General features: G+C 39.3%; 1 protein-coding gene across 3 annotated transcripts in view; it reads right to left on the reverse strand.

Moving 5' to 3' along the window:
• Nucleotides 1-22,794, reverse strand: part of CNTNAP5 (contactin associated protein family member 5) — a 760,035-nt gene that overhangs the window by 250,025 nt on the left and 487,216 nt on the right. For all 3 annotated transcript variants that reach the window (XM_014782496.2, XM_087435029.1, XM_087435030.1), the window contains one exon: nucleotides 13,946-14,065. In XM_014782496.2, coding sequence (XP_014637982.2) covers nucleotides 13,946-14,065 — 120 coding nt within the window. The remainder of the gene's footprint in view (nucleotides 1-13,945; nucleotides 14,066-22,794) is intronic.

Consider the following 22,794-nt stretch of genomic DNA (forward strand, 5'->3'; position numbering starts at 1 on the left):
GATGGAACAGAGCATCCCCAAAGACGGGACAAACTGCACCATGTGCCTCCTGATGGGATGCACTGGGGAGGACAGCCATCACCCATGAGGTGTTCTTGCCAAAGTATTCTAACAATAAAGAAAGAATCAGAAAAAAATCCAAAATACGGAGCATTTTCCTTAACGACAGGCTTGTACTCTTCAAAAAAATTAATGCCATGAAAAGCAAACAAAAAAAGACGGATTAGGGCAAGGGGTCTTCTGGTTAAAAGAGACTAAAAGGATAATTCAACCAACATGGGGACACTGTCCGAATCCTAAAAAAAAAGTATAAAAACAGCCGCTGCTGTAAAATATATTGTAGGCACAAGATGGATTAGATATTGGATAATAGTAATTGAATTAATGTTTATTTTCTTAAGTATGGTTTTAGTATTGTGGTTACATAGGATATTATCTCAGGAGAATACTAAGATAGTATTCTTAGGAGATACAAGCTGAAGTCTTTAGATTTAAAATAGCAGTATTTCTACAACTCACTTTCAAATAGTTCACGGAGAAAAAAGCATTTTATATGAGGAGGAAGGGGAGAGAGGAGAGAGAGAAAGAGAGAGAGGAAGAGAGGGAGAAGGAACGAGAGAGAGATGAGGGTAGCACAAATATACAAATGTGGCAAAATGTTAACATTTGGAGAATTTAGGTTGAAGGTGTATGGATGCTCATTTTAGTATTCTTTCAACTTTTCTGTAAGTTTGGACATTTTAGAATAGAAACTTTAGGGAAAACAAGATAGTGCTTTGCACAGTACTTCACATGTAGTAAGTGTTCAAAACTATTCTACTATGCTCCACAAGTTCATGTGCATGTGCTCTTATACCAACACACACACACACACACACACACACACACACACACAGCTAAGGACTAATTGGCCAAATAAGTATCAAATAACAAAAATTATTATCAAATTCAACCATTCACACCATGGTAGCACATCCATTTTCAAGTGTAAGTATTTATTAATAATGTTGAATTAATTTTCATGAGTGTTCTCAGTATGTCAGGTGTTGTGCACTCATGAAAGTTATTAGCTATTATTTTCATTACTGCATCCCCAGAAACCCTGACTCTGGTTCCTGGGGTTAGAGCAATGAACATAATAACAGTTACCATGTATTGGGTCTACAATACCAGACATGTTTTCTTATGAGTTACATCGATTATCTCATATAAAATTCACAACAACCTTAAAAACAGGTTCTATTGTTAATTACAGAAGAGGAAACTGAGGAACAGGGAAGCCAGGTAACTCACCTTAGTCACATAACTTGACAAAACTAAATGTCAGCTCTGGTATTCAAACCAGGCTCAAGCTTTCAATGACTATGCTAGATTTGGTAGATATTTGTTGATTACATGAATTGAAAGAAGTGTAACAGGCAAAGGAGTTTCAAAGGAGAAAAGAAAGAGGGCTTGGTCTAAAGAAGGAGGTGAGGAATGATATTCCAGAAGAGCAAAACTGGATACAAGGCATGAGGGCTGGACAGAATACTCAGAGCTACCACTGGAAACCCACTGCGGAAACTGGCCCCACGGACAGTCTAACCAGTCAATGTTTCTTACCAGCTTCTCTTTACAAATAGATATAAATAGAATATATTCAAACACTTGTATACTGAGAATGCAAGGCTGATTAGTGGTCCTGTGACTTAAGTCCACATGAGGGGAAGGGAAATAGGAAAAAGGCTCACAGACAAATGGCTCCTCTGTTTCCCCTACTTCACAGAATATGGCATCACAAGCTGCTAGCACATCTTGGCTCTTTTATTCTTTGGAATGTCTAGACTGACTTTGATTCATCATCTTTCCCTGGAATCCTGGGCCTAGAGCAAAAGTGAGCAAGAACAAGCAAGCTTCCTGGGAGACACCTTTGACTCCCACTTTTATTTCACTCTTCTGAACAAGAAAATTCTTCAGCCAAACGATAGCACTGCATCAGGATACACAGGTGAGCCAGGGGCCCTAGAACAATGCAAAGGGCCTGTGGGCACCTGCTCATTGCATCTCCACATTGGTGATCCTGCCAAGCTCAACAGGGTTGATTTTCCTCTTTTCTCCTCTCTGCCTAGCCCTGAGACACCTATCTTTCAAGGTCGAACCCAAGCCCTCTGTCTCCCAGGGCCTTTCTTGATCACTCCTGTCTCTGAATTCCTTCAGCATCTAGTCCTCTTATGATGATGGTGCTGGATGATGGTGACTCCATTTCAGGAGCTCTTAGAGAATGCCAGATAGTGTTCTGTGTGCACTAGGTACATCACTCATTTAATTTTTTAAATCCTCACATCAACTCACTGAGGTTAGAGTAACTGATCGTTCTTATTATACAGATGAGGAAATTGAGCCTCATAGAAGTTAACTTGCCCAGGATTCCACGGCTGTCAAGTATCCACAGGATAATTGTATGAATTAAATAGAATGGCCTAGATGAGAGTGCTTTAAGAGCTGGAAGTTAAATATGAAGCCCTTGGGCATAGAGGTCAGTGGTTTACAGTAGCGTGTACAGCGCTGAGCACAGGCAGCCTCAATAAACAACTGTTTGAATGGACTGGGTCCTGATCCCCACGGCAGCAAAAGGAGGGGTTCGCCAGATATCTGCAATAAAATGTGCTGTGAAAGGTCCATCAGGATGGCATCAGGATAAGTCTTGTATTCAGGTCTTAAGAAGAGCAACTCTTCTAGTCACTGATCAGGTTCCTCTTAGAAGTGGGGAGATGAATAAGGAAAGAGACTTATTAAGTGCTAGGCATTGTGCTCATCACCTTAGATAGATATTTCCCAAAGTCCAGTGTCATAAGGTGATTGTTAAAATGCTACTGTCTGATCACTGTCCTAAACTTACTCAATAAACATTGCTGGAAATAGCCTAGAAAATGGCATTTTAAACATTCATCCCAGGTCATTCTTTGGAGAAATAAAATTTAAGAATCTTTGCTTTATATAATTTTCATCTAATATTCAGGAAAATCTTGAAAGGTGGGTATGATTATTCTCATTTTACGATGAGATGAGGAAAGTGACAATTAGGGAGGTGCATAATGATCAGGCAGGGTATAATAGAGACCTCCTTCCTTCAGGGTCACTTCCTTGAGGAGCTTTCCATTGTGGCACTGACGGATGGATGGGGGCAGCACAGGCCAGAGGAAGGGTCTATTTGGAATCATAGGTCTTTCTTTGCCTCAGACCTCTGTGTCATCCAGCCTAGGAACCCAGGGATGGGAATCATAGACCCATCCCAACTTCTAGTCAACGTTGTCAACTTGTGAGACCTTGGACAAGTTACTCAGCCTCTCAAGACGTCAGTGCCCTTCCCTGTAAAATGGAAAGAATGGTACATTCTTCACACGATTTCTAGGAAAACTGAATGATATCATGAATGCAAAGTGCCAAGCATTGCATCTCATACTAGTAGACATTCAATTAAATGTTAGCTGTTTCTACTATAAAATTCAGCTCAGAGGGCAGCACTTTAAGGATATCTTCTCTGACCACCATCCCTGTCTCCTTGTAACCCTTGATTCAACCACTGTCTCCTTTGTAATATTTCTGTACCATCTACTGGCTTCTATTTTATTTTCCACACCATGTGGAACATATCTATTTACAATGTCTGTCTCCCTCTCTGAACTATGAGTTCCTTGAGGATAAGGACAGACATTCATTTTGTAACCTGGGGGCCTTGCTCAGTCAGTCTCAAAATTTTATTTTAATGGCTTAATTTCTTAATGATCAACTGAATAATATAGTGAGTGACTGATTCAATGAATGAATAAATAATGTATAATTAACACTTGAAAAAATAAATGCGGAAATAAATGAGAATTAATGAATGACTAAATAAATGAAAGACTAATTAAGGAATTCAAGATATCAGTGAGTGAGTTAGTAAAGGGGGGATGAATGAATGAATAAGCAAATAAATGAATGAAAATCACATTGCAATCACCCTCCCCATATTTGTCCGGAGCCTTCTGCTCTCATCTACGCAGTTGGAGTATACTGGCTCTGCTAAACCCACGTGTGAAAGGAATTTCTCTAAGTGCTTGTTAAAATTCTTGGCAATTCAAAGGTGACAATGCTTTAATTTCAGGGTAATGCTACAGCTTTATGACTTAGCAGTTTTATTTAATGGCCCAATTTAGCAGGAGATTATGCCGTCTGCCGCTAGCCCGGAGAGACCACTTTAAAGCTCAGGCCTCCGACACAAGCAGATCCGCTCCCCAGCTTGGCTTGAGAGACCAGTCTTCAGGAAGCCCTATGCAGTCACCACGCCTTGGCTGACAGCATAAGATATTAAACAGAGAGTGAGACACTTAAAAAAAGCTTTCCTCCTCTAAGCTGTTGAATTACCATTCTTCTTTAGCCTAAAAGAGTCCTCTGGAAAACACTTCATTTACAGAAAGCAGATTGTCCCTCTGAAATATGAGCAACAATACAAGTATTATTCCAACTGATTAAACTGCTAGTGAGCCACGGCACATACGTCACCCATGAGTGAGTCTCAACCAGGAAACGATGCTGGGGCTACCAGGGGACACAGCTTGTGGGCTCCTCCCTGGGATGAGCTGAGCCTACTGCCCGTAAAGACAGTGGATACGTTTCCAAGGGAGGGGTAAAGAGAAGGAGAAAGACCTAAGTTTCTTTCATCACCTGCTCTGTGTCAGTCACTCTCTGACACTGTTTAAATGTTAACTCATTTAATTGACTACAAACCAATCATAAAAATCTGTTATCATCACTCTCCATTTACAGAGAGAGAAACTGAGATACAATGGTCAAGGGCCTTGCTTGCGGTCCCACCGACAATAATTATTATAGATACTAGTGATAATAATTCAGAGGATGTAATTATACATCAATACCAGGCATTGTTCTAAGACAATTAATGCCTATGAACTCATATTTCCTCACAACCATGCCCTTCAAAAATTGTAAGCCATGAATAGGAGCTTGGAATTTGTGTAAGTAGAAGGAGAAGAGGGTGGGGAGGCCCAGGCAGACCTGCGTTTTTAAAAGATCACTCTGGTTGTTGTGTGAATTATGAATCAGAGCGGGAAAGACTGGACACTTGGGTGTTTTTTTACCACGAAGACATGAGATAACTTGGGGGACTGTATTTCAATTATTTCTATGTTCTCACTGCCTCATCAGTGCCTGGCCAGAGCAGACAACCAATGCATACGGATTCAAAGCAATAGAGGAAAGATTGCCTCCCAGGCCTTAGGCGCCTTTGCTAAGAAGCACTGCATACTGCACAGAGCAAAAGCCTTAGATCTGATCGCTATCTCTATAACTTACTAGCCTCATTAACACATTTGTAAAATAAAAATTATTCCAGCTACTTCACAGGGATGCATTTAGAACTAACCTGGCGCCCAGTAGATATTAGGCATACTTGTATACAGTCTGTAATCTAGTGACAATTTTTTGGCAAAAGTACTTCTGCCATGATGGCTATCCAACTTATGATAAAAAGAAACTTGAGAACTTGAGCCCAGCTTGTTCTTGTAGAAGACTTTGGCAGGGCAATGGGAGTTAATTCTTCCTTTCTGGGGTGTATGTGTGTGTTAGAAGTGGAGTGTTTGGGGTAGAAATCAGCAGGGAGATGCCACTAGAAGGCACCAGGACAGAACTTTATTACAGGTGTACGTGACACCAACAGCTGAATTCTACTTCTCTTTGGTACAAAATACAAAGAAGCTCCGGGAGAAATAAATGTGCCATAAGTTGGCTCCGTCCTATGTCATGGGTAACTCTTGTGTCCTCTACTCTGACAGACCATTGTGCAGCCTGTATGGAAACTGTAAACTCACTGACATTGCTCCAACTTTGGGAAGCAAGACGGACAACTGTTAGAACTAACTGAATGGACACATTTCTTTCTTTCTGTCAATAGTTTGGATGATAATCTATTACCTGCAATCACCCTGCACAATTATGTGCAGGAATATTAGAGAAACTTCAATTGCAGCTTCTCTACCTACTCTATTATGCATGCTTTGATGAGTTTTAATGAAAGCAGAGCCTGCTGCCAAAGGAGTGAGAAACAGAGCATCAGAATAGCAAGAGTGATAAGATATGGAGACTTGTAAGGTGGTTTACAAATGGATTATGAGCTGTTTGAGAATGGAAAACAAGTTTTGCTTTAGAGATTTGACTAAACATTCCTTGCAAACTCCTTGCAATGCCCTTATGATTCCTGAACAGGTCTAGATGCATGAAATTGGCATTGTATCCATCAAGATATGAAATAAATGTATTTTTGTTAGTGATTCTAGATAAATAATTTTGCATATCAATATGCAATTGTACTGTACAGAGGAAAACTGTGTGTGTCTGGGAAACATCTTTTAACGTGTTGACAAGGTATCCTGTTAACATTAAAAATGGCAAAATGTAAACTGAGTAGAATGAGTTTAAATGTCAAGTTCTAAAGAAAATCTTGTCAGAGTGCCTCACTCTTCTAATTCTGCTTTATTGATACTGGGAACTTCCCCTCAGAAATGCTCCCTCTAGGCTCCTAGAGCCCCAGAAATCTCATGGCACCTGCAGAAGGAGTAACGATTTTACTACTGGCAGGAAGAGAGAGCTATCTTCTACGTCTGGGACGACCGTACAGATATCATCTACCCTAGGCAAGCCGTGAAAGTGAAAGAGGGCATGGTTAATAATTACACAGTGATATTTGCTTACCCTATTTCATGACCATCTACTTTTGGAGGCTAGAAACTTTGCATATATATTCTAATCTTCACGTCAATCTTGAAAGGCAGCCATTTTTATCAAGTCCATTGTACTGATAAGAGAACCAAGACCCAGAAATGCTAAATGACTTGTCCAAGGTCATGCAGCTAGAATATGCCAGTACTAGAATTTGAATTCCAATGTGACTCCAAAACATGTGCTACTCCCCCCACTGATGATTCCTATGTGTGAAGGAAAGAGGGTTTTGGGGAGGCTGGATAGCAATGGAAGGTCTTGGAGGCAATGAGGAGCAGATGGAAACTTCTCTCTTAGATTTGTAGAAGAGGTTGTCAATGGTAGGAATGGCTCAAGCCCAGTTAAGATTGGACATTGAGGCAGTAGCCACAGTTCCAAACTGTTATTGATTTAATGGGACAGGGCCTTAGTCTAAGATAGATTATTATGGGAAGTGGGAAGAAAAAAGGACAAAAATGGAGAAAGGTAGAAATTAATCTTCGGTTTGGCTGTGATTTCTCAGTGTTCCATTTACAGTGGATTCATTAGAGTATGTGTAAAAGCAGATCTGGGATTCATCACACCCAGTCTCTCATTTTCTGTCAAGAAGCTCACAAGCCCCATGGGAGCACACAAGTAAACATTGACAGTTATAATGCAGTGTGATTAGTGTGGGGATATACACAGGAAGTTAGAGGAAAGCACAGAGCAGAGGCATCCAAACTGCAGGTACCCCAAGTTCATTAGGCAGGGCTGTCCAGAGAAACAGAACAAATGGATGTGAATATATATGTTAATTTTAAAGAATCTGCTCACATGATTATGGAGGCTTGGTAAATTCAAAATCTGCAGAGCAGACCTGCAGGCTGGGACCCAGAAAAGAGTTGCAGTTCTAGTCGGAAGGCCATCTGCTGGCAGAATTTCTTTTTGCTTGGGGAAGGTCAGTCTTTGTTCTATTAAGGCCTTGAACTAATTGGAGGAGGCCCATCAATATTTTGGAGGGTAATCTGGTTTATTCAAAGTCCACTGATTTAAATATTCATCTCATCTAAAAAACATCTTTACAGAAACATTAATGATGATGTTTGACCAAATGTCTGGGCACTGTGGCTCAGCCAAATTGAAACATAAAATTAACCATTGTACCAAGGAAAGCAGGAAACAACTGAGAAGCCCCATTCTCCTGTCTTGTCAACCCAAGCTTCCTGCACAGGAACCTCAGGTGTTTGCTAATTTCAACTACTTACTGTGCTCTTTTCTTTCTCCACTCTTGTTTCCTTTGTATTGATCCCAGTGACCAGAACTCCCTCACTTCCTGACAGCATCTAACCCATTCTGTGAGCCACCTTATGTGCATTTTCATTCAGCAACACAATTCTGAGTCCCCTTTGGATTCCTGTTGTCTAAAATGCATCTTTCTCTACTTGCCAAATTAGATCGGCATAGCCAAGAACAATCACAAACTTCACATCACTGGCTGAAATTGACCTCTCCAGGCAGGCCCGGAGATCTTTACCACCAGGTAGTGGCACGGGTCCTAGATGTCCCTTTTAATACAACATTGCATTTTAGTATGTCACAGTTGCTCTTAGTTGTCTACTTGCCCCTCAGTTATTCATCAATTGAATGACTTTTTAACTTTTAGAGTCGGTTAGCTCTCTAAGTCTCTTATTCAGTGTGTGTTTCTTGCATTCATCCTCGTCTCACTCCCATTTAACACGCAAAGGGAGGTTCTTCCTGCTTCAGGTTAGAATCTGTTGAACAGTCCGTACCTCATATATTTGCATGGTCTGTAGCCTTCACTCACAGCCTCTGCCTCACTACCATCTTTGATCCTTGCTGAATTCTAATCACTTCTGAGGACAGCTCTTTAAACAGGCTAACAGGAATATTTTCCATTTGCGCCACCAGATGCATTTTCTACCCTTCTGCAGCCTTCCCTGTGCTCAGGAAGGCTGACTAAAAGCATTATGTTGATAAGTGCTCTTGCCTTCTGAATTCTAGCTGGGTTTGCTCAATGGAGACATAGGAAGGGGACCGCAAGCGGCAAAGAGAGATTGGGGTCATCTGCCAGCTTCTTGCTGGCTGTTCCCACACAGGAGGTCACAGTTCTCTCAAGGCACAGCTTCTCCACGCTGCCCTCCTTTTCACACTGGCAACACTTTCTCCTCTCCCCTCTGTGGGCCTGATGGAGGAAACAGTTCCTCTGTTACTAGCACTGTAGTATGGTCCCCTTCCCATAATTTCTTCTTGTTTGCTCATACCTTTGTAAACAGTCCCTAATTTGAGCAAGCCATCTGACAGATCCACTGTCCTCAAGATAAGGGAACTGTGCTAAAGTGCATGTTTGATCTGAGGATGGTGTCTTGTTGCTGGTGCTCAGAAAGCTATTCATCTTTCATTCAGGGACAGCTAAATAGTCTGGCATGCTCCAGAACTGTCGATGGTAAAACTATTCCTTCTTTTCCCTGGAACTGAGACAACAGATTTCCTTGCTGGGAAACTATAGCTCGGATTATGGACCTTCAACAGCTTTTGCTTGCATCTACTCAAGTCACTTTGATCCTTTTCTTTTCGATGCATTCAGTTTCATGAGTTTTTCAGTGTTCTAAACTAGTGACTCATCTTGGTGAGTTTGGTGGCTCCCACAAATATGCAGGCTCGAGGAACTCTGGAATTTCGTTCCTGACATTTGTTTGCTCTTCCTGGAAATGCCTTCCTTTGCCTCTTCCTCTGGCCAGCTGCTACTCTCTGTCCAGGTCTTAGAGACACAACCTGTCTGCCCAATAGTCCTTCCATGCCACAAAGGCTGGATTAGGTATCCCTCCCGTGGGCTCCCAAGCACACACACTATGCATACCCTGTCACTGTCCTTATATTATATTTTAATTGTTGCTGTGTCTTCTCCATGATTAGCCTGTGAAGGAGACTGAAATGATACTGTTATGGGTTGAATTGTGTCCCCTAAAAAGATATGTTGAAGTCCTAACCTTTGGTACCTGTGAATGTGACCTTAATTGGAAATAGATTCTTTGCAAATGTAATCAAATTAAGATGAGGTCATGCTCCATTAGGGTGGGCCCTAATCCGATATGACTGGTGTCCTTATAAGAAGAGAAGGAACAGATGCACAGAAACATGAGAGGAGAAGGTCACTTGTGAGTACAAGCAGGGTGACAATCTCTGGGAGGCAGAGATTGAAGTATGCTGCTACAAGCCTAGGAACAACCAAGGATTAGGTGAACCACAGGAGCTAGGAAAACCAAGGAAGGATTTTCTCCTACAGGTTTCAGAGGGAGTGTGGCCCTGCTGGTACCATGATTTTGGACTTCTAGCCTCCAGAATTGTGAGACAATAGACTTCTGGTATTATTTTTTAAGCCACTCAATTTGTAGAATTTCGGTATAGCAGCCTGTAGAAACTAATGCAGACACAATTTTGTATTCTTAGCAGTTTGCACAGTGCCTGAAATGGGCAAATTTATATTGAGCTGAACTGAATTGTAAATCATTTATAGAGATGTTAAAAGTAGGTCAAATGTGTACTCCTGCAGAAACTTACTCTTTATATTCTTCATCTATAACATCACTCAATCCTCCATGTAAACACTGGGCCTTCCTTCTCTCCCACCCACTGATTCCATGGTGAAGTGACTTAGAACACAGCCTTGGGTACGGCACACTGTCAAAATCTGTAGTGGCCTAGACTCAGTCCACTTTATCAATAAACCTAATCCCCCCTTAGGTCTCTCCCATAAACTGGCCTTCTCTTCCCGTGCAGAGATCATGCTGCCCTGCACTGAATGGGACAGTTGCTGCTTGAGCATCCAGGAATCTCACCTCCCTGAGACCACCCTGTGGGAGGCGAGATGCACAGACTTAAATCTCTAAGGAGGGGTAACGTGCCACTTAGGAATGGGCCCATAGGAATGGGGAACTAATGTTTTCCCAGGGTACATTGTAGAGAGAGATGCGGGTGGGATTCAAATGTACTGTTCTCCACAACTAAAACTGTCCTTCCTCACCCTCATGACATCTATGTGCAAATATCTGCAGACTTCTTACGAGAAACTCCCCCTTTCTGTTGAACCTCAAATGACCTCTCAGGGAATTCTAAATGAGGAAGGCCCGTGAGTGCCCCTGCTCCAGATCCTTATCTCAGAGGTGAGCAAGTAGGCCAGGAGCACTCAGCTGACTGGCACAAGGTGCAGAAAGAGAACACCGGTTCCCAGCCTCCCAGCACTGTTAACACTCTCTGTGTTAGTACCCCAGTGATGCTACTGGAAAGTGCAGACAACAGCCACTTTGTGTTTTCAGAAAAACGGAGCTCAACACTGAACACGTCTTCCTCTCCCCATACCCCTGTTCCTTGTTCCATTCTCTCCATCCATTTCCTCTCTCCCTCTCCCTCCCTTCCTTCCTTCTTCTCTCACTCTCTTCCTGGACCACTCTGTCACACATTTACTAGTGTCATTAGTCACTCATATTTAAGAATATTTAATATTTACAAATAGAAAAATATGTATTTGGTTATCATTATATTTATGTATTAAAAATACTCATCAGTTAAATATCAGAATTACATATTTCAGCCTACAGAGAAGTTTGATTTTATTTCTATTGGTATCTTAGAAAAAAATATAAAAAAACTCAAAAACCTATATATTTTACAACTGCATGTGACCAAAAAAGCTTATTTATAAGAAATGTCCTCTACACAGAAATTAAAATATAATGAGGTACACCTGAAATTTATATAATGTTATAAAACAATACTACTGCAATAAAAAATAGTAATAAATAAAAAATAAAGAAAAAGAAATGCCCAATCACGCATGATCAAGCCTATCAACTCTAGGACACAACTCAGAGGTCCTGAGTCCTTCAGGATCACACCAGCAAGAGAAGGACCACACCAGCAAGACAGCAACCTTTAAATACAAGGAAACATTCCCCTTTAGCCATTCCTGGTCAACACAGCAAACATAAACCCTGAGAGGAATCTTTCTAAAGAGAGGCAGAGAGTTCCATGTCGATGAGACTCTGAATCAATCATTCCCTCTGTGTCATGGTACTCACATTATTTTGGAGAGTTTAAAAATTTTAAACTATATTTAATGTATTTTAATTTCAATATTTTGAAATTAAATTATATAAGGACAAGTGTATGCTTGTCTATTAAATTCACAATTTTAAAATATATATTTAAAAAATATATGCTTCATAGAAAAAACACACATATGCATTCATAGACTAAATTCCCAAGGAAATTCTAACACTAAAATAACAACGGCAGTCTCTGGATTGTGGTTTATAGGTCACTTTAACGTTTTCTTCATACTTTTCTTTTTTTCCTTAACTTTTCTGTAATTAATATTGATTTCTTTTATAACAAAAATAAAAGTACTGTTTAAAGCAAAACATAAGCAATACAAAGTATCCAATTAGTTTTAGTGATACAGATGATTACTGCATCGGAGGTTTTGTTTGCTTCCTGAATCTTGACTGTTAGTCCCAGTATTTATTACCTCGAGCAAGCCATGAAAGTCTCATGTTCTCTTTCCTTCTATGTAAGATAGAGATAGAAATATCTACCTCAGATTTTTGTTGTGAGGATCATAAGAGATGATATTGTAAACTCTCGGTTCAGTTCCCAAAGTTGGTGGGAGCTGTGACCAAGCCCAAGCACTTCACAGCAAGCATTGATCTCCTTTGCCTTACTCTGCACCCAAATCACTTTCTCTGTTTTTTGGTAAAGTGAGACCAGGGATAATTTGCACCAAAATCATCTGGAGAGTTCAGTAAAAGGGCATTTACTGAATTAGAACTTCTGGGGCTAGAAAGTCTGCATTTTTAGCAAGAATCCCTGGAGATCTTTATGTTAATCATCTTTTGAAAATAACCAAGATCCACTGAGAAGCCCAGTTCTTGACCAGGTCGTTAAACACTAAAGGTTACCGCAACTGTGAAAAGAACACAGTAACACAATTTCTAATTACGTTATAGGGCTGTTGAGAAGCAGCTAGCGTAGGTGCATTTTGAAGAGATGAAGTATTACGGAAACACAATGAAATGGCATCCAATTTCATGTAAATAGTATTTTCTAAAGAAAAAGTGTAGCCCTTTGTATTCAGATGGGGAAATTGCTAAGTGTCCTAAATCATCGTTTGTGCAATGGTTTGCTTGCCTTTCTACCTGTGATATTACATGGTATTTTCCCCTATTTTACGGCCTCATTAATGACAGGGACTATGTCTCATTTCTCTGCATGTGCCCAAGACAGTGTCTGGCTATAGAAAGAGCTCCATAAATGTGGTTGTCTCGTTTTAGAGAAGCCTGGGGCCTGAGGACTCAATGAGCCTTAATAGGCCCCTACTTTTCTGCTTCATTACATTATTCTGCTGACATCTCTGAAGACAGTGCTTAAGACAAACAAAAAATGTGTATGTGCCAATTAATGACACTCACAATGGAGGGAGTAGTCATATTGCTGTATCTTTAAATAACTATTACACTAGTTTTTGGCTTTTCAGAATTATTTTTCACAATAAATTAGTGACCGTATGCTCTTTCTAAACCCATGTAATAATTGACTCTCACTATGTCCTCCACATTGAAAGAAGTAGCAAGATATGATGAGCCTGCCAGGGAAAACGGAAATAGCTTGCTTTTTTTTGTTAGGCATCTACTGGATAACTAGCCTGGCTAGTTGCTTCAATACACATGATAGTTTCTAACCCTCATAACTCTAGGAGGTAGGAACCACTATTCCCACATCACTGATGAACAACTGAAGCTCAGAGAATACAGGATTCACACAGCTCTCAGGGTCAGACATATATCAAGCTCTCCACTTCCTGAGTCAGGCCTTCCTATTGATTTTGAGTTTCATTTTTTGTTGGTTTGGTTGTTTTCCTTTTCTTTCTGTTTTTGAGATTTAAGAGAGAAAATGTCCTTGATAAGCTCTACAGAAAATGCTTGATAATTAATTCTTGGTTTGGTGGAACATTATCAAGACCACTAACAAGTTTTCTTCTCTCATGAAAATAATCTAGCTGCTAATTTCTATTATTTACTAAAATACCGTATCCCCCCAGAGGTTGGCTCTTTAAATTTTTATTTATGCAAGTGTCCCCTTCCCGTGGACTCCCTTTTGCTGGATACCATCACGTAGCTGGGTGAAGCATGAATGGGACACCCTGCACCCTTACCTGTGATATTGCAGTACACTTGGAGAGGTGCCAATGGCCCGCTGCCATCCGAGTCGATGTAGAAGAAACCAGCCGTGTTCCCTTGGTGCCTGTAGACTTCGCAGGATTGCTCATAGAGGGCTGAAAAGACACAAAGGCAGCAGAGAGGAAACTTTGCTTGGCTCTGCATATCTCTTTGGAGGGATAAGTAACTCCTATTTATATTTACTTTTAATGTTGATTTCTTTCCCTTCTCCTATAGCCTCGACTTTCCCCCTAAGCCTTAACAAACCAGTGTCCCAATACACTGGAGTCACATCCTCCATTCATCTCAACATCTGTTCTTCTAAATGGCTCAGAGGTTACATACTCCAAAAAGTCTCCCCTTACCTTTTACATGGCCCTTCTCTAAACTAAAGCATATGCCCTCCTCCGTGACCACAGAGTGTATTCAGCTAGGATCATCACACACTGTTCTGTCTCCCCCAGTGGCTACAGAATCTGTGAGAGCGATGGCTGTGTGTTGTTTGAGACTGGGTTCCAGCATCTTAGCAGAGTGCCACACTCACAACAAGAGTTCAAAAATGTTTGATTAATGAATGAAAAACTGAATGACTATATACAGTCATGCCTTTTTATTAATAAAATGACACTATTTTATTTCTATCTACCCAGAGCTCAGCACAGTAACTAACATATAATAGGTGCCCAATCATGTTTAGACCATTTTGACTTAACAAGCATTTCCTGAGCTCCTAATGTGTCAACAGTGTGGTTACTACCAGATGACAGACCATGAATGAGGCAATCAGTCTGTGCCTTAGGAAGTGCACAGCCTGGTTGCAGACACAAAGGTCTTTATGTGCTCAGAGAGAGGCAGACACAAGTGCCCTGAGATGGGGTACTTTGATCAGTCTGCAGGTATGAGAGACATATAAATCTCATTACACCAACATGAATGAATCCAGGGGGATGTAAAGGAGGCATCTGCCGTGTCATGCATGAGAATGTAGAATGTCATCTGAGGCCTCAGACAAAATGGTGTAGCTCAGAGCAGCAGGTACACATCCTATTATGTCACTCTTTCAAGCTTAAAACACTTCAGTGGCTCCCAACAGCTTTAAGATATAGCACCAACTCCTCACCTTTGCCAACATGTCCCTGTGACTAATGCTCCATCCCAGGAATATGAAGCTGCAGTTTGTCATGATCAAGTGTGAGGGGTGTCTCAAATAATTCATTACCAATAAAGTTCTAAAGCTTGAGAGGGTTTGAGTTTTTATAAATTAGAGTGAATTCAAGGTTATCCTTGTGCTCGTGTAATTCTCTCTTGCAGTCACACACTTTCTGAAGCAGGAGGTAAATGGAAAGGTCATAGTTTGCACCCTCCATACTGAGCATAACATAGAGCTTATTTCTGTTTGCTCAGACCTGATAACACACCTGGGTGTGTGTCACACACATGAAAGTCAGCTCTGATGTGTGTTGCCCTCCCCAACTGCTCCCACACTGCCAAGATGACAACCATGTGAAAGGAGTTGTGCTCTCCCGTGCAGGGTAAATAGCACCAGACAACACGTGGGGGGTTACATAGTGGTTAAGAATGTGAGCCCTGGAATCTAACTGGGTGGTTTTGCATCACTTGGATAAGCTACTTCACCTGTGGTAGGTGACCTCTAAAGTAACTCACCTTATCCACACTTCTTGGTATTCATGTCCTGTTCATGAATTCATGCCCTCCCCTTGAGTGTGGGCTGGACTTAGGCACTTGCTTCTAACAGAATATGACAAAAGTGATAAATGTCATTTCCAAGGCTAGATTATAAAAAGAGAGTGGCTTCCATCTTGGGTGCTCCTGGATCACTTGTTCTTAGAGAAGCCAACTGCTACATCCTGAGGCAGCCCTGTGAAGAGGCCCAAATGAGTGAGCTTGGAAGCTTCTGAGCGATGCCATGTGAGTGAGCTCTGAAGCAGATCTCCCCAGTTAAACATTGATTGAGATGACTGCAGCCCTGGCTGACACCTTAATTGCAGCCTCGTGCGAGACCGAGCCAGAACGACCCAGCTAAGCTGCTCAAGGACCCAGAGAAACTATGAGGTGATAATGTCTGCTGTTTCCAGATGCTAAGTTTTGCTGTAATTCATTACGCAGCAATAAATAGCTAATAAACTCTCAAAGCATTAGTTTTCTCATGTGGCTCTAGGTATAAAAAGAGCCTACCTCATACAATTGTGCTAAGGATTCAAAGAGACAATCCACATATAGCACTTAGCAGAGTGCTTGGCACATAGGAAGTGCTGGATAAATATGAGCTATTACTATTATTATTATTGCATTGTTTCATGCCATGTTGCCTCTTCTTTTTTTGTCAGTTTTTACTTGATTTTCTTTTCAGTTTTTTTTTTTTTTTTTTGTGAGGAAGATCAGCCCTGAGCTAAAGTCCATGCTAATCCTCCTCTTTTTGCTGAGGAAGACCGGCTCTGAGCTAACATCTATTGCCAATCCTCCTCCTTTTTTTCCCCAAAGCCCCAGTAGAGAGTTGTACGTCATAGTTGCATATCCTTCTAGTTGCTGTATGTGGGACGTGGCCTCAGCATGGCTGGAGAAGCGGTGCGTCGGTGCGCACCCGGGATCCGAACCCGGGTCCCCACTAGCGGAGTGGGCGCACTTAACCGCTAAGCCACGGGGCTGGCCCCTTTTTTTTCAGTTTTTACCAAGAATCACCAGGCTTGTTACGAAAAACCAGTAGACCCTACCTCCCTTCTGTGCAGAGATGATGACTTTCCTTAGTTCATTCTTTTGGTATTAGCTATTGTATCTATAAATAGCACATCAAAATTGCTACTTCTTGATTTTTCATTTTTACGGGTTATCTATTCACTTACTAAAATGGAAGATGAGGATTATCTTTTTCATCACTCCCTCCATATTCAAAGCACTTTCTATGCCCCCAAACTTCCAATATAGTTGTATTGTTATTGCAGTTAGATCAATGGTTACTATTTGCAGTGATATGCTAATATACATGCTATTCACAAATAGCAAATATTGTAATATAATTACTTTTCCTTTCCTGAATAAAATTTAGTTTTTCTTAAATTAATAATATCTTATTCTCTCATTTGCCTTGTTTTCTATGTATATATCACAAATTTAACTCAAAATTCACTAACAAATCTCTAAAATGCCTCCCAAAATATTCAGGTAAAGACTAATATAAATGGATACCTGTGGGGAGAGAGAAAAAGAATGAGAGAGAGGGGACAGGGATGAAAGCTAGACCTTTCTAGATCGTTTATATTTTTAACTTCAAAACCATACAAATATTTTAAATAATTAGAAAACAAAATTAAATATAATAGGAAAAAAAGAGCAATTCCTAAACATTGAAGGGAAATTAAAACAAATCACTTTAAATAGGAATTCTTTAAACTGATATTAATATTCAGTATTTTCTTTTTAACTTTTGATTACAGAAACTTTCAAATACATGCAAAGACTACAGAGGAATAAAATGAACCTGATATTATTACAACCAACTTCAACAAATTACCAATATTTGGCTAATCTTGTTTTATCTATATTCTCACTGTATTAGTTATCCATTGCTAGGTAAAAAACCACTCCAAAATTGACTTAAGACAATAGTCATTCCATGAGTTTGCAGGTCAGCAATTTAGGCTGGGCTTAGCTGGGCAGTTCTTGGCCACTCAGATGGTCTTGTGAGGTGCCCATTCATCTGCAGTCAGCTGCTGGGTCAATGGGGCTTACTGACACCATGCCGGTGTGCTTTGATTCTCCCCCATGTGGTCTCGCATACTCCAGCAGGCAAATTTCCATGATAAGGGCTCCAAGATCAGTGAGAAGGCAAGTGCCTGTCAGGCCTCTAACTGCACAATGTTTGCTGATGCCCCTTTGACCAAAGCAGGTCACCTAGCCAACCAAAATCCAAATGGAGCATCCCAAGGACCTAAAAGGAAATGGAGCTATGGGATAGAAGTGGACTGTGTCAGTGTTTGACTTCATGGAGCAGGGTCACACTGCAGTGCAACGTGAGCATAAAGGAAACTTTTATTTTGCCAAGGCATTGAGGTTTTGGAATCGGTTACAACCTTAGTTAGCCTAACATTCCCAATATACTTTCTCCTTGAACTTTGGTTCAGTTACTGGGAGATCTCTGACAGTAAAGCCTGGTAACAAGCTTTCCTATTTGTGGATACTGTAAATGAGCTCATAAAACCTAAGGACTTTGCCTAAAGACACACCAGCTGTTAAGTGGTTGATCTATTTCTATCATTCCTTCTTGATTTATTAGTAAGAATACTTTATAAAAATTAAACATCTCTTATCAATTATTTGGTTTCCTTAAACTACAAGATTGTACGGGAAAAGCAAGATCAATGTTTGATGCTTCCCTTTTAATTCATCAGTTTCAAAATACTGAAGTGGTTCCCTAGTATCCTCCAAAAGTGACCAATGAGAATATTTTTAGTTTTATTACGAACCATAGATTTAAACATATTTGAAGTTAAAACAGTAATTTGACAAATGGGAAACAGTAGGATATACCAGAAAAAAAATAAAACATAATAAAAATCTTAAAATTTGTTAAATAGCCTTATTGTTAAATAATACTGCTATTAATTTATTAAACTATTATACATATATTGCCAAAAAGCTTATTGTGTTATTAACAAGAGAAACTAAAATTTTTACATTGAAAGACAAAATATAAAATGCAAAAATATATAAAATTCTGCAATCTTAACATGAGTTGGTAATATCAGTATGAACTCATTATTTATTTATTTATTTATTTATTTATTTTTGGTGAGGAAGATCGGCCCTGAGTTAACATCTGTTTCCAATCTTCCTCTTTTTGCTGAGGAAGATTAGCCCTGAGCTCATATCTGTGCCCATCTTCCTCTATTTTGTATATGCAACACCACCGCAGCATGGCTTGATGAGCAGTGCGTAGGTCTACGCCCAGGATGTGAACCTGTGAACCCTGGGCCACCAAAGCAGAGCATGTGAACTTAACCACTATGTCACTGGGCCAGCCCCATTATTTAATGTTTTTAATGATGTATTTTCATGTTTGGACCACTGAAAGAACTAGAAGCACAGACTGTGGTCTCTAAATACCATTTCCCACTAAAAGGAAGAAGAATTTTACCGAGTGCATGTTTAGAACAGGATGAGATTGGGATACCTTTTTGTGCATGAAGATAAGAAAGCTATCAAAAATTGGAATTATGTCAAAGATAGCACAGTATCCAATTTGATGGAACAATTTGGGTATAAAAAAGGAATAGTCACTGCACTTGTCATGGTAATCATTTTGTAATGTATATAAATGTCAAATCACTATGTTGTACATGTGAAACTAATATAATATTGTATGTCAATCATTTTACAATAAAAAAAGAATAATCACTGCATTTATATATTTAAATACATATAATCTACTAATTCATTACCTATCATCTATCTATCATTTATCTATTTATCTATCTATCTATCTATCTATCTATCTATCTATCTATCTATTATCTATCATTTATCTATCTAAGTCCATTGGTCATCTCTGGAAGTTGCTAAAGAACAAAGTCCTATTCTGAAAATTGGGAACAACACAGATTATGTCCTGCTTTTCTTATATGGACTGTATTTGATGGTAACTTAGTATTCCATGAGAAATATTATTAGAGAATAACCAAAGCCAGAAAGTGCAAAAGACATAATAGAATTTTAAATTCATCTTTTTATAATTACCAATGAAATAAAAAATTAGACAATGATCATCAAAGACTGCTAAAATCATTAGGTCAAAAGTTGATGGGGGACTTTTTAGTGGATGGATTAAATTAATAATACTCAAACTCACCGATCAATTTCAACATCCCCAAAAGTGATTATTAAAGTGCCTGCAATGTGATGCAATAAGAAATACACAGCACTACCTAAGCCTTGCCAAAAAATTTGAAGCTGAATCTAATTAAGCCCTGAGATTTAAACATTAATTTATAATAAGAGATAAAGAAACATGCTCACCCACACTATAAGGACATGATTAGTTAAATCCAGAGTGTGGGAACAAGTGACTCAGTTTCTTCAACAAATGAATGGCAAAACAGGGATAGAGATGCAAGAGACATATCAATCAAACAGTATGTGTAGACTTGGTTTGGATCCTAATTCATATAAGCCAAAGGAAAAAAAATTAAGACAACCAGAAAAATTAAAATCAGATTTAGGATCAGATGATATTATGAAAGTATTTTTAGTTTTGGTTGAGTATGATGATAAGGTTGGGTAGTGTGATTTGTTTCAAAAGATAAAAAGTTCTTTTTTGTTAGAGATACATACTGAGGAATTTGTAGTGAAATGATACGACCACAATTTGTTTTTAAAGTGCTCCGTCAAAAAAAAAAAAAAGAGGGGCATAGTAGCAACAACAGCAGCATATTGATAAATGCTGAACTTGAGGGAAGGGTACATGGGGGTCAGTTGTACTATTCTATCTTTTGGTGTATGTTTGAAAATGTCTCTAAGAAGAAATATTTTGTTTTAATATTTAGGCATTTCAGGTATTCTATGGATTTCAGCTTCTTTGAAAATTTATCTTCTGGATCTTTCTGACCTGCTGCAATATGGATGGTGTGCTTCCCATCCGGTGCACAGCTGACTCCCTGGGCCTCCCCTCACCGTCGTGCTGGGCATTCCCTTTCAAAACCGGCTTTTTCCATGAACATAATACCCTTGAAATCTGTACAAGTTGTTTCACCTATCAATGGTTTATTCCTGTTTAATTGCTGCATAAAATTCCATGGAATGGATATACCAGTTTGTTTGATCATCACCCAAATATCCTTCAATGGCTATTTCAGTGGTAGCATTTTAAAATTCTCTAGAGTGGTTTTTTTTTTCTCCCTTTGAATATTCTTTTTTTAAATAGCATGCAATTCTTGATTCATTGATGCAATATATCTCTTATCTCTCAGAATGTTAATTATAATATGGTTTCTTTGACATTTTCTTCTCTCTCTATACACTATTTCCTCCAAGTTGTGTGTGTGTGTGTGTGCGCGTGCGCGTGCGTGTGTGTTTAGTTAGTTTATTTGTTTTGTGCTTTGTTTTGGTTTCTATCTAGTCTTTCATATTATACTCTTTTCTAGGATGCCAGGTAATCTTTTGTAGTCCTCTCATATTTAATGGTGGTCTCTAAAATACCGATTGCTCTAAGCAAATATCTGTGGTTTGCCCTCCAAAGACATTTATCTGGCTGGACCATGTCGTGGGAAATCCCCATGTTAGTGTCTTTAGGTATTTTCTCTTGGTCTTGTTAGAGTCTATGATTTAGAGAGATATTTTACATGAGATTTAGAAGGCATAAGTGACACAGCACACACATTTTATGCTTGTAATGTCAGGGCAGGGCATGGGGTGCTATTGTAGATCATACATGCTGTCACTTATCTTCTGGCTTAAGTCGTTAATGTGGGGCAGCCAAGCCAAGCCAGCTGCTACTCCAGATGGGCTATCTCCTCCTTCAGCTTCCCTAACTCCCACCCAGATGCGTTCTTAGATCTCTTATGATCACTCTCTCATGAAAGTTGGAGATTTGGGGATGACAAGAGTCAAGGTGCTTCTTTGACCAGCTGCTGACTGAGCCATTAAAAAATATATATATATCATTTACTATTGTTTATATGAAGTTTTAGGAGGAAGTGAAGGTAAATATATATGTCAAATCCAACAACTCTTCCAGGAAGTACACCATGCTACTTGTTTACTGAATTGTTCTTCCTATGCAAACAAGTCCTCCATGCACATTTATCAAGAACCTATTAATTGTTCAGTAACTCTAGGCTAGGCTCTCAGAAAACTGAATGCAAAAGACATGTTCTAGATCTCAAGTAATTTAGGGTCTTAAACTTACCAAAGTAAACCTAATACAAACAGAAAATTTTAAAGACCAATTCTTAAAAGAAAAAGAAAAGGTATTTAAAGAGCTCCCCTAGGAAAAAACAGCAGGATTATATGGTTTCTCAAGAAAATCCATTAAAGAGTAGATAATCCTAATGCTACTTATATTCTCCAAAGCACAGAAAAAGAAAGAAATCTTCCAAATTTGTTGTACAAAGTAAGAATAAAGTTGATCCCCAAATCCAACAAAGATCACATCCAAAAAGAAAACTACAGGCTCACTTATGAAGATCAATACAAAATGTTTACAAAAAATATTAGTAAATAGAACCCAATAGCATATTTTAAAGGCCCTAATGGCCAAGTGAGGACTTAATCCAAAAATGCAAGAATGGTTCAATATTAGGAAATTTATTAGCATATATATGTTTATATATACATATCATAATAACAATAGGGCTAAAGAGAAAAATTATATGACCATCCCTCTATGCATTTAAAAAAACTTAATATGAATTATGCCAGTTATAAATTGCCTTTGGAGGTCATCTATAGGCGAACCATCACATTTCCTGTTGGGAAGAAGATGGGAAAATGAAGGAAAAACAAAAGAAGCTCTATCAGTGGCAAGATTTGTCTCCATTAAAAACAGCAACAAGTAAATGCTGGGGCTACATTTGAGGGTCTGATACTATGAGTACACACAAAGATATGTGCTCTGCCATGAAAAGGACAATGATGGATATATTAAGACTCTAGAATAAATTTTCATATTAATATGAACAGAGGTACAATGTAGCTGGACAGAGCAGATGGATCAGTGTTTTCATATTTAAGGAAAACAGTCTGAATCTAGTTCTGGCAGATAATTTATTGCCTAAAGTACAATTTGAAATGTCCTTGTGATACCCACTTTCATTAAAGATGATGATAGTATTCA

This window comes from Ceratotherium simum, chromosome 9 (assembly GCF_057802395.1).
Source record: "Ceratotherium simum simum isolate JZ-2026a chromosome 9, ASM5780239v1, whole genome shotgun sequence".
Taxonomy (NCBI): domain Eukaryota; kingdom Metazoa; phylum Chordata; class Mammalia; order Perissodactyla; family Rhinocerotidae; genus Ceratotherium; species Ceratotherium simum.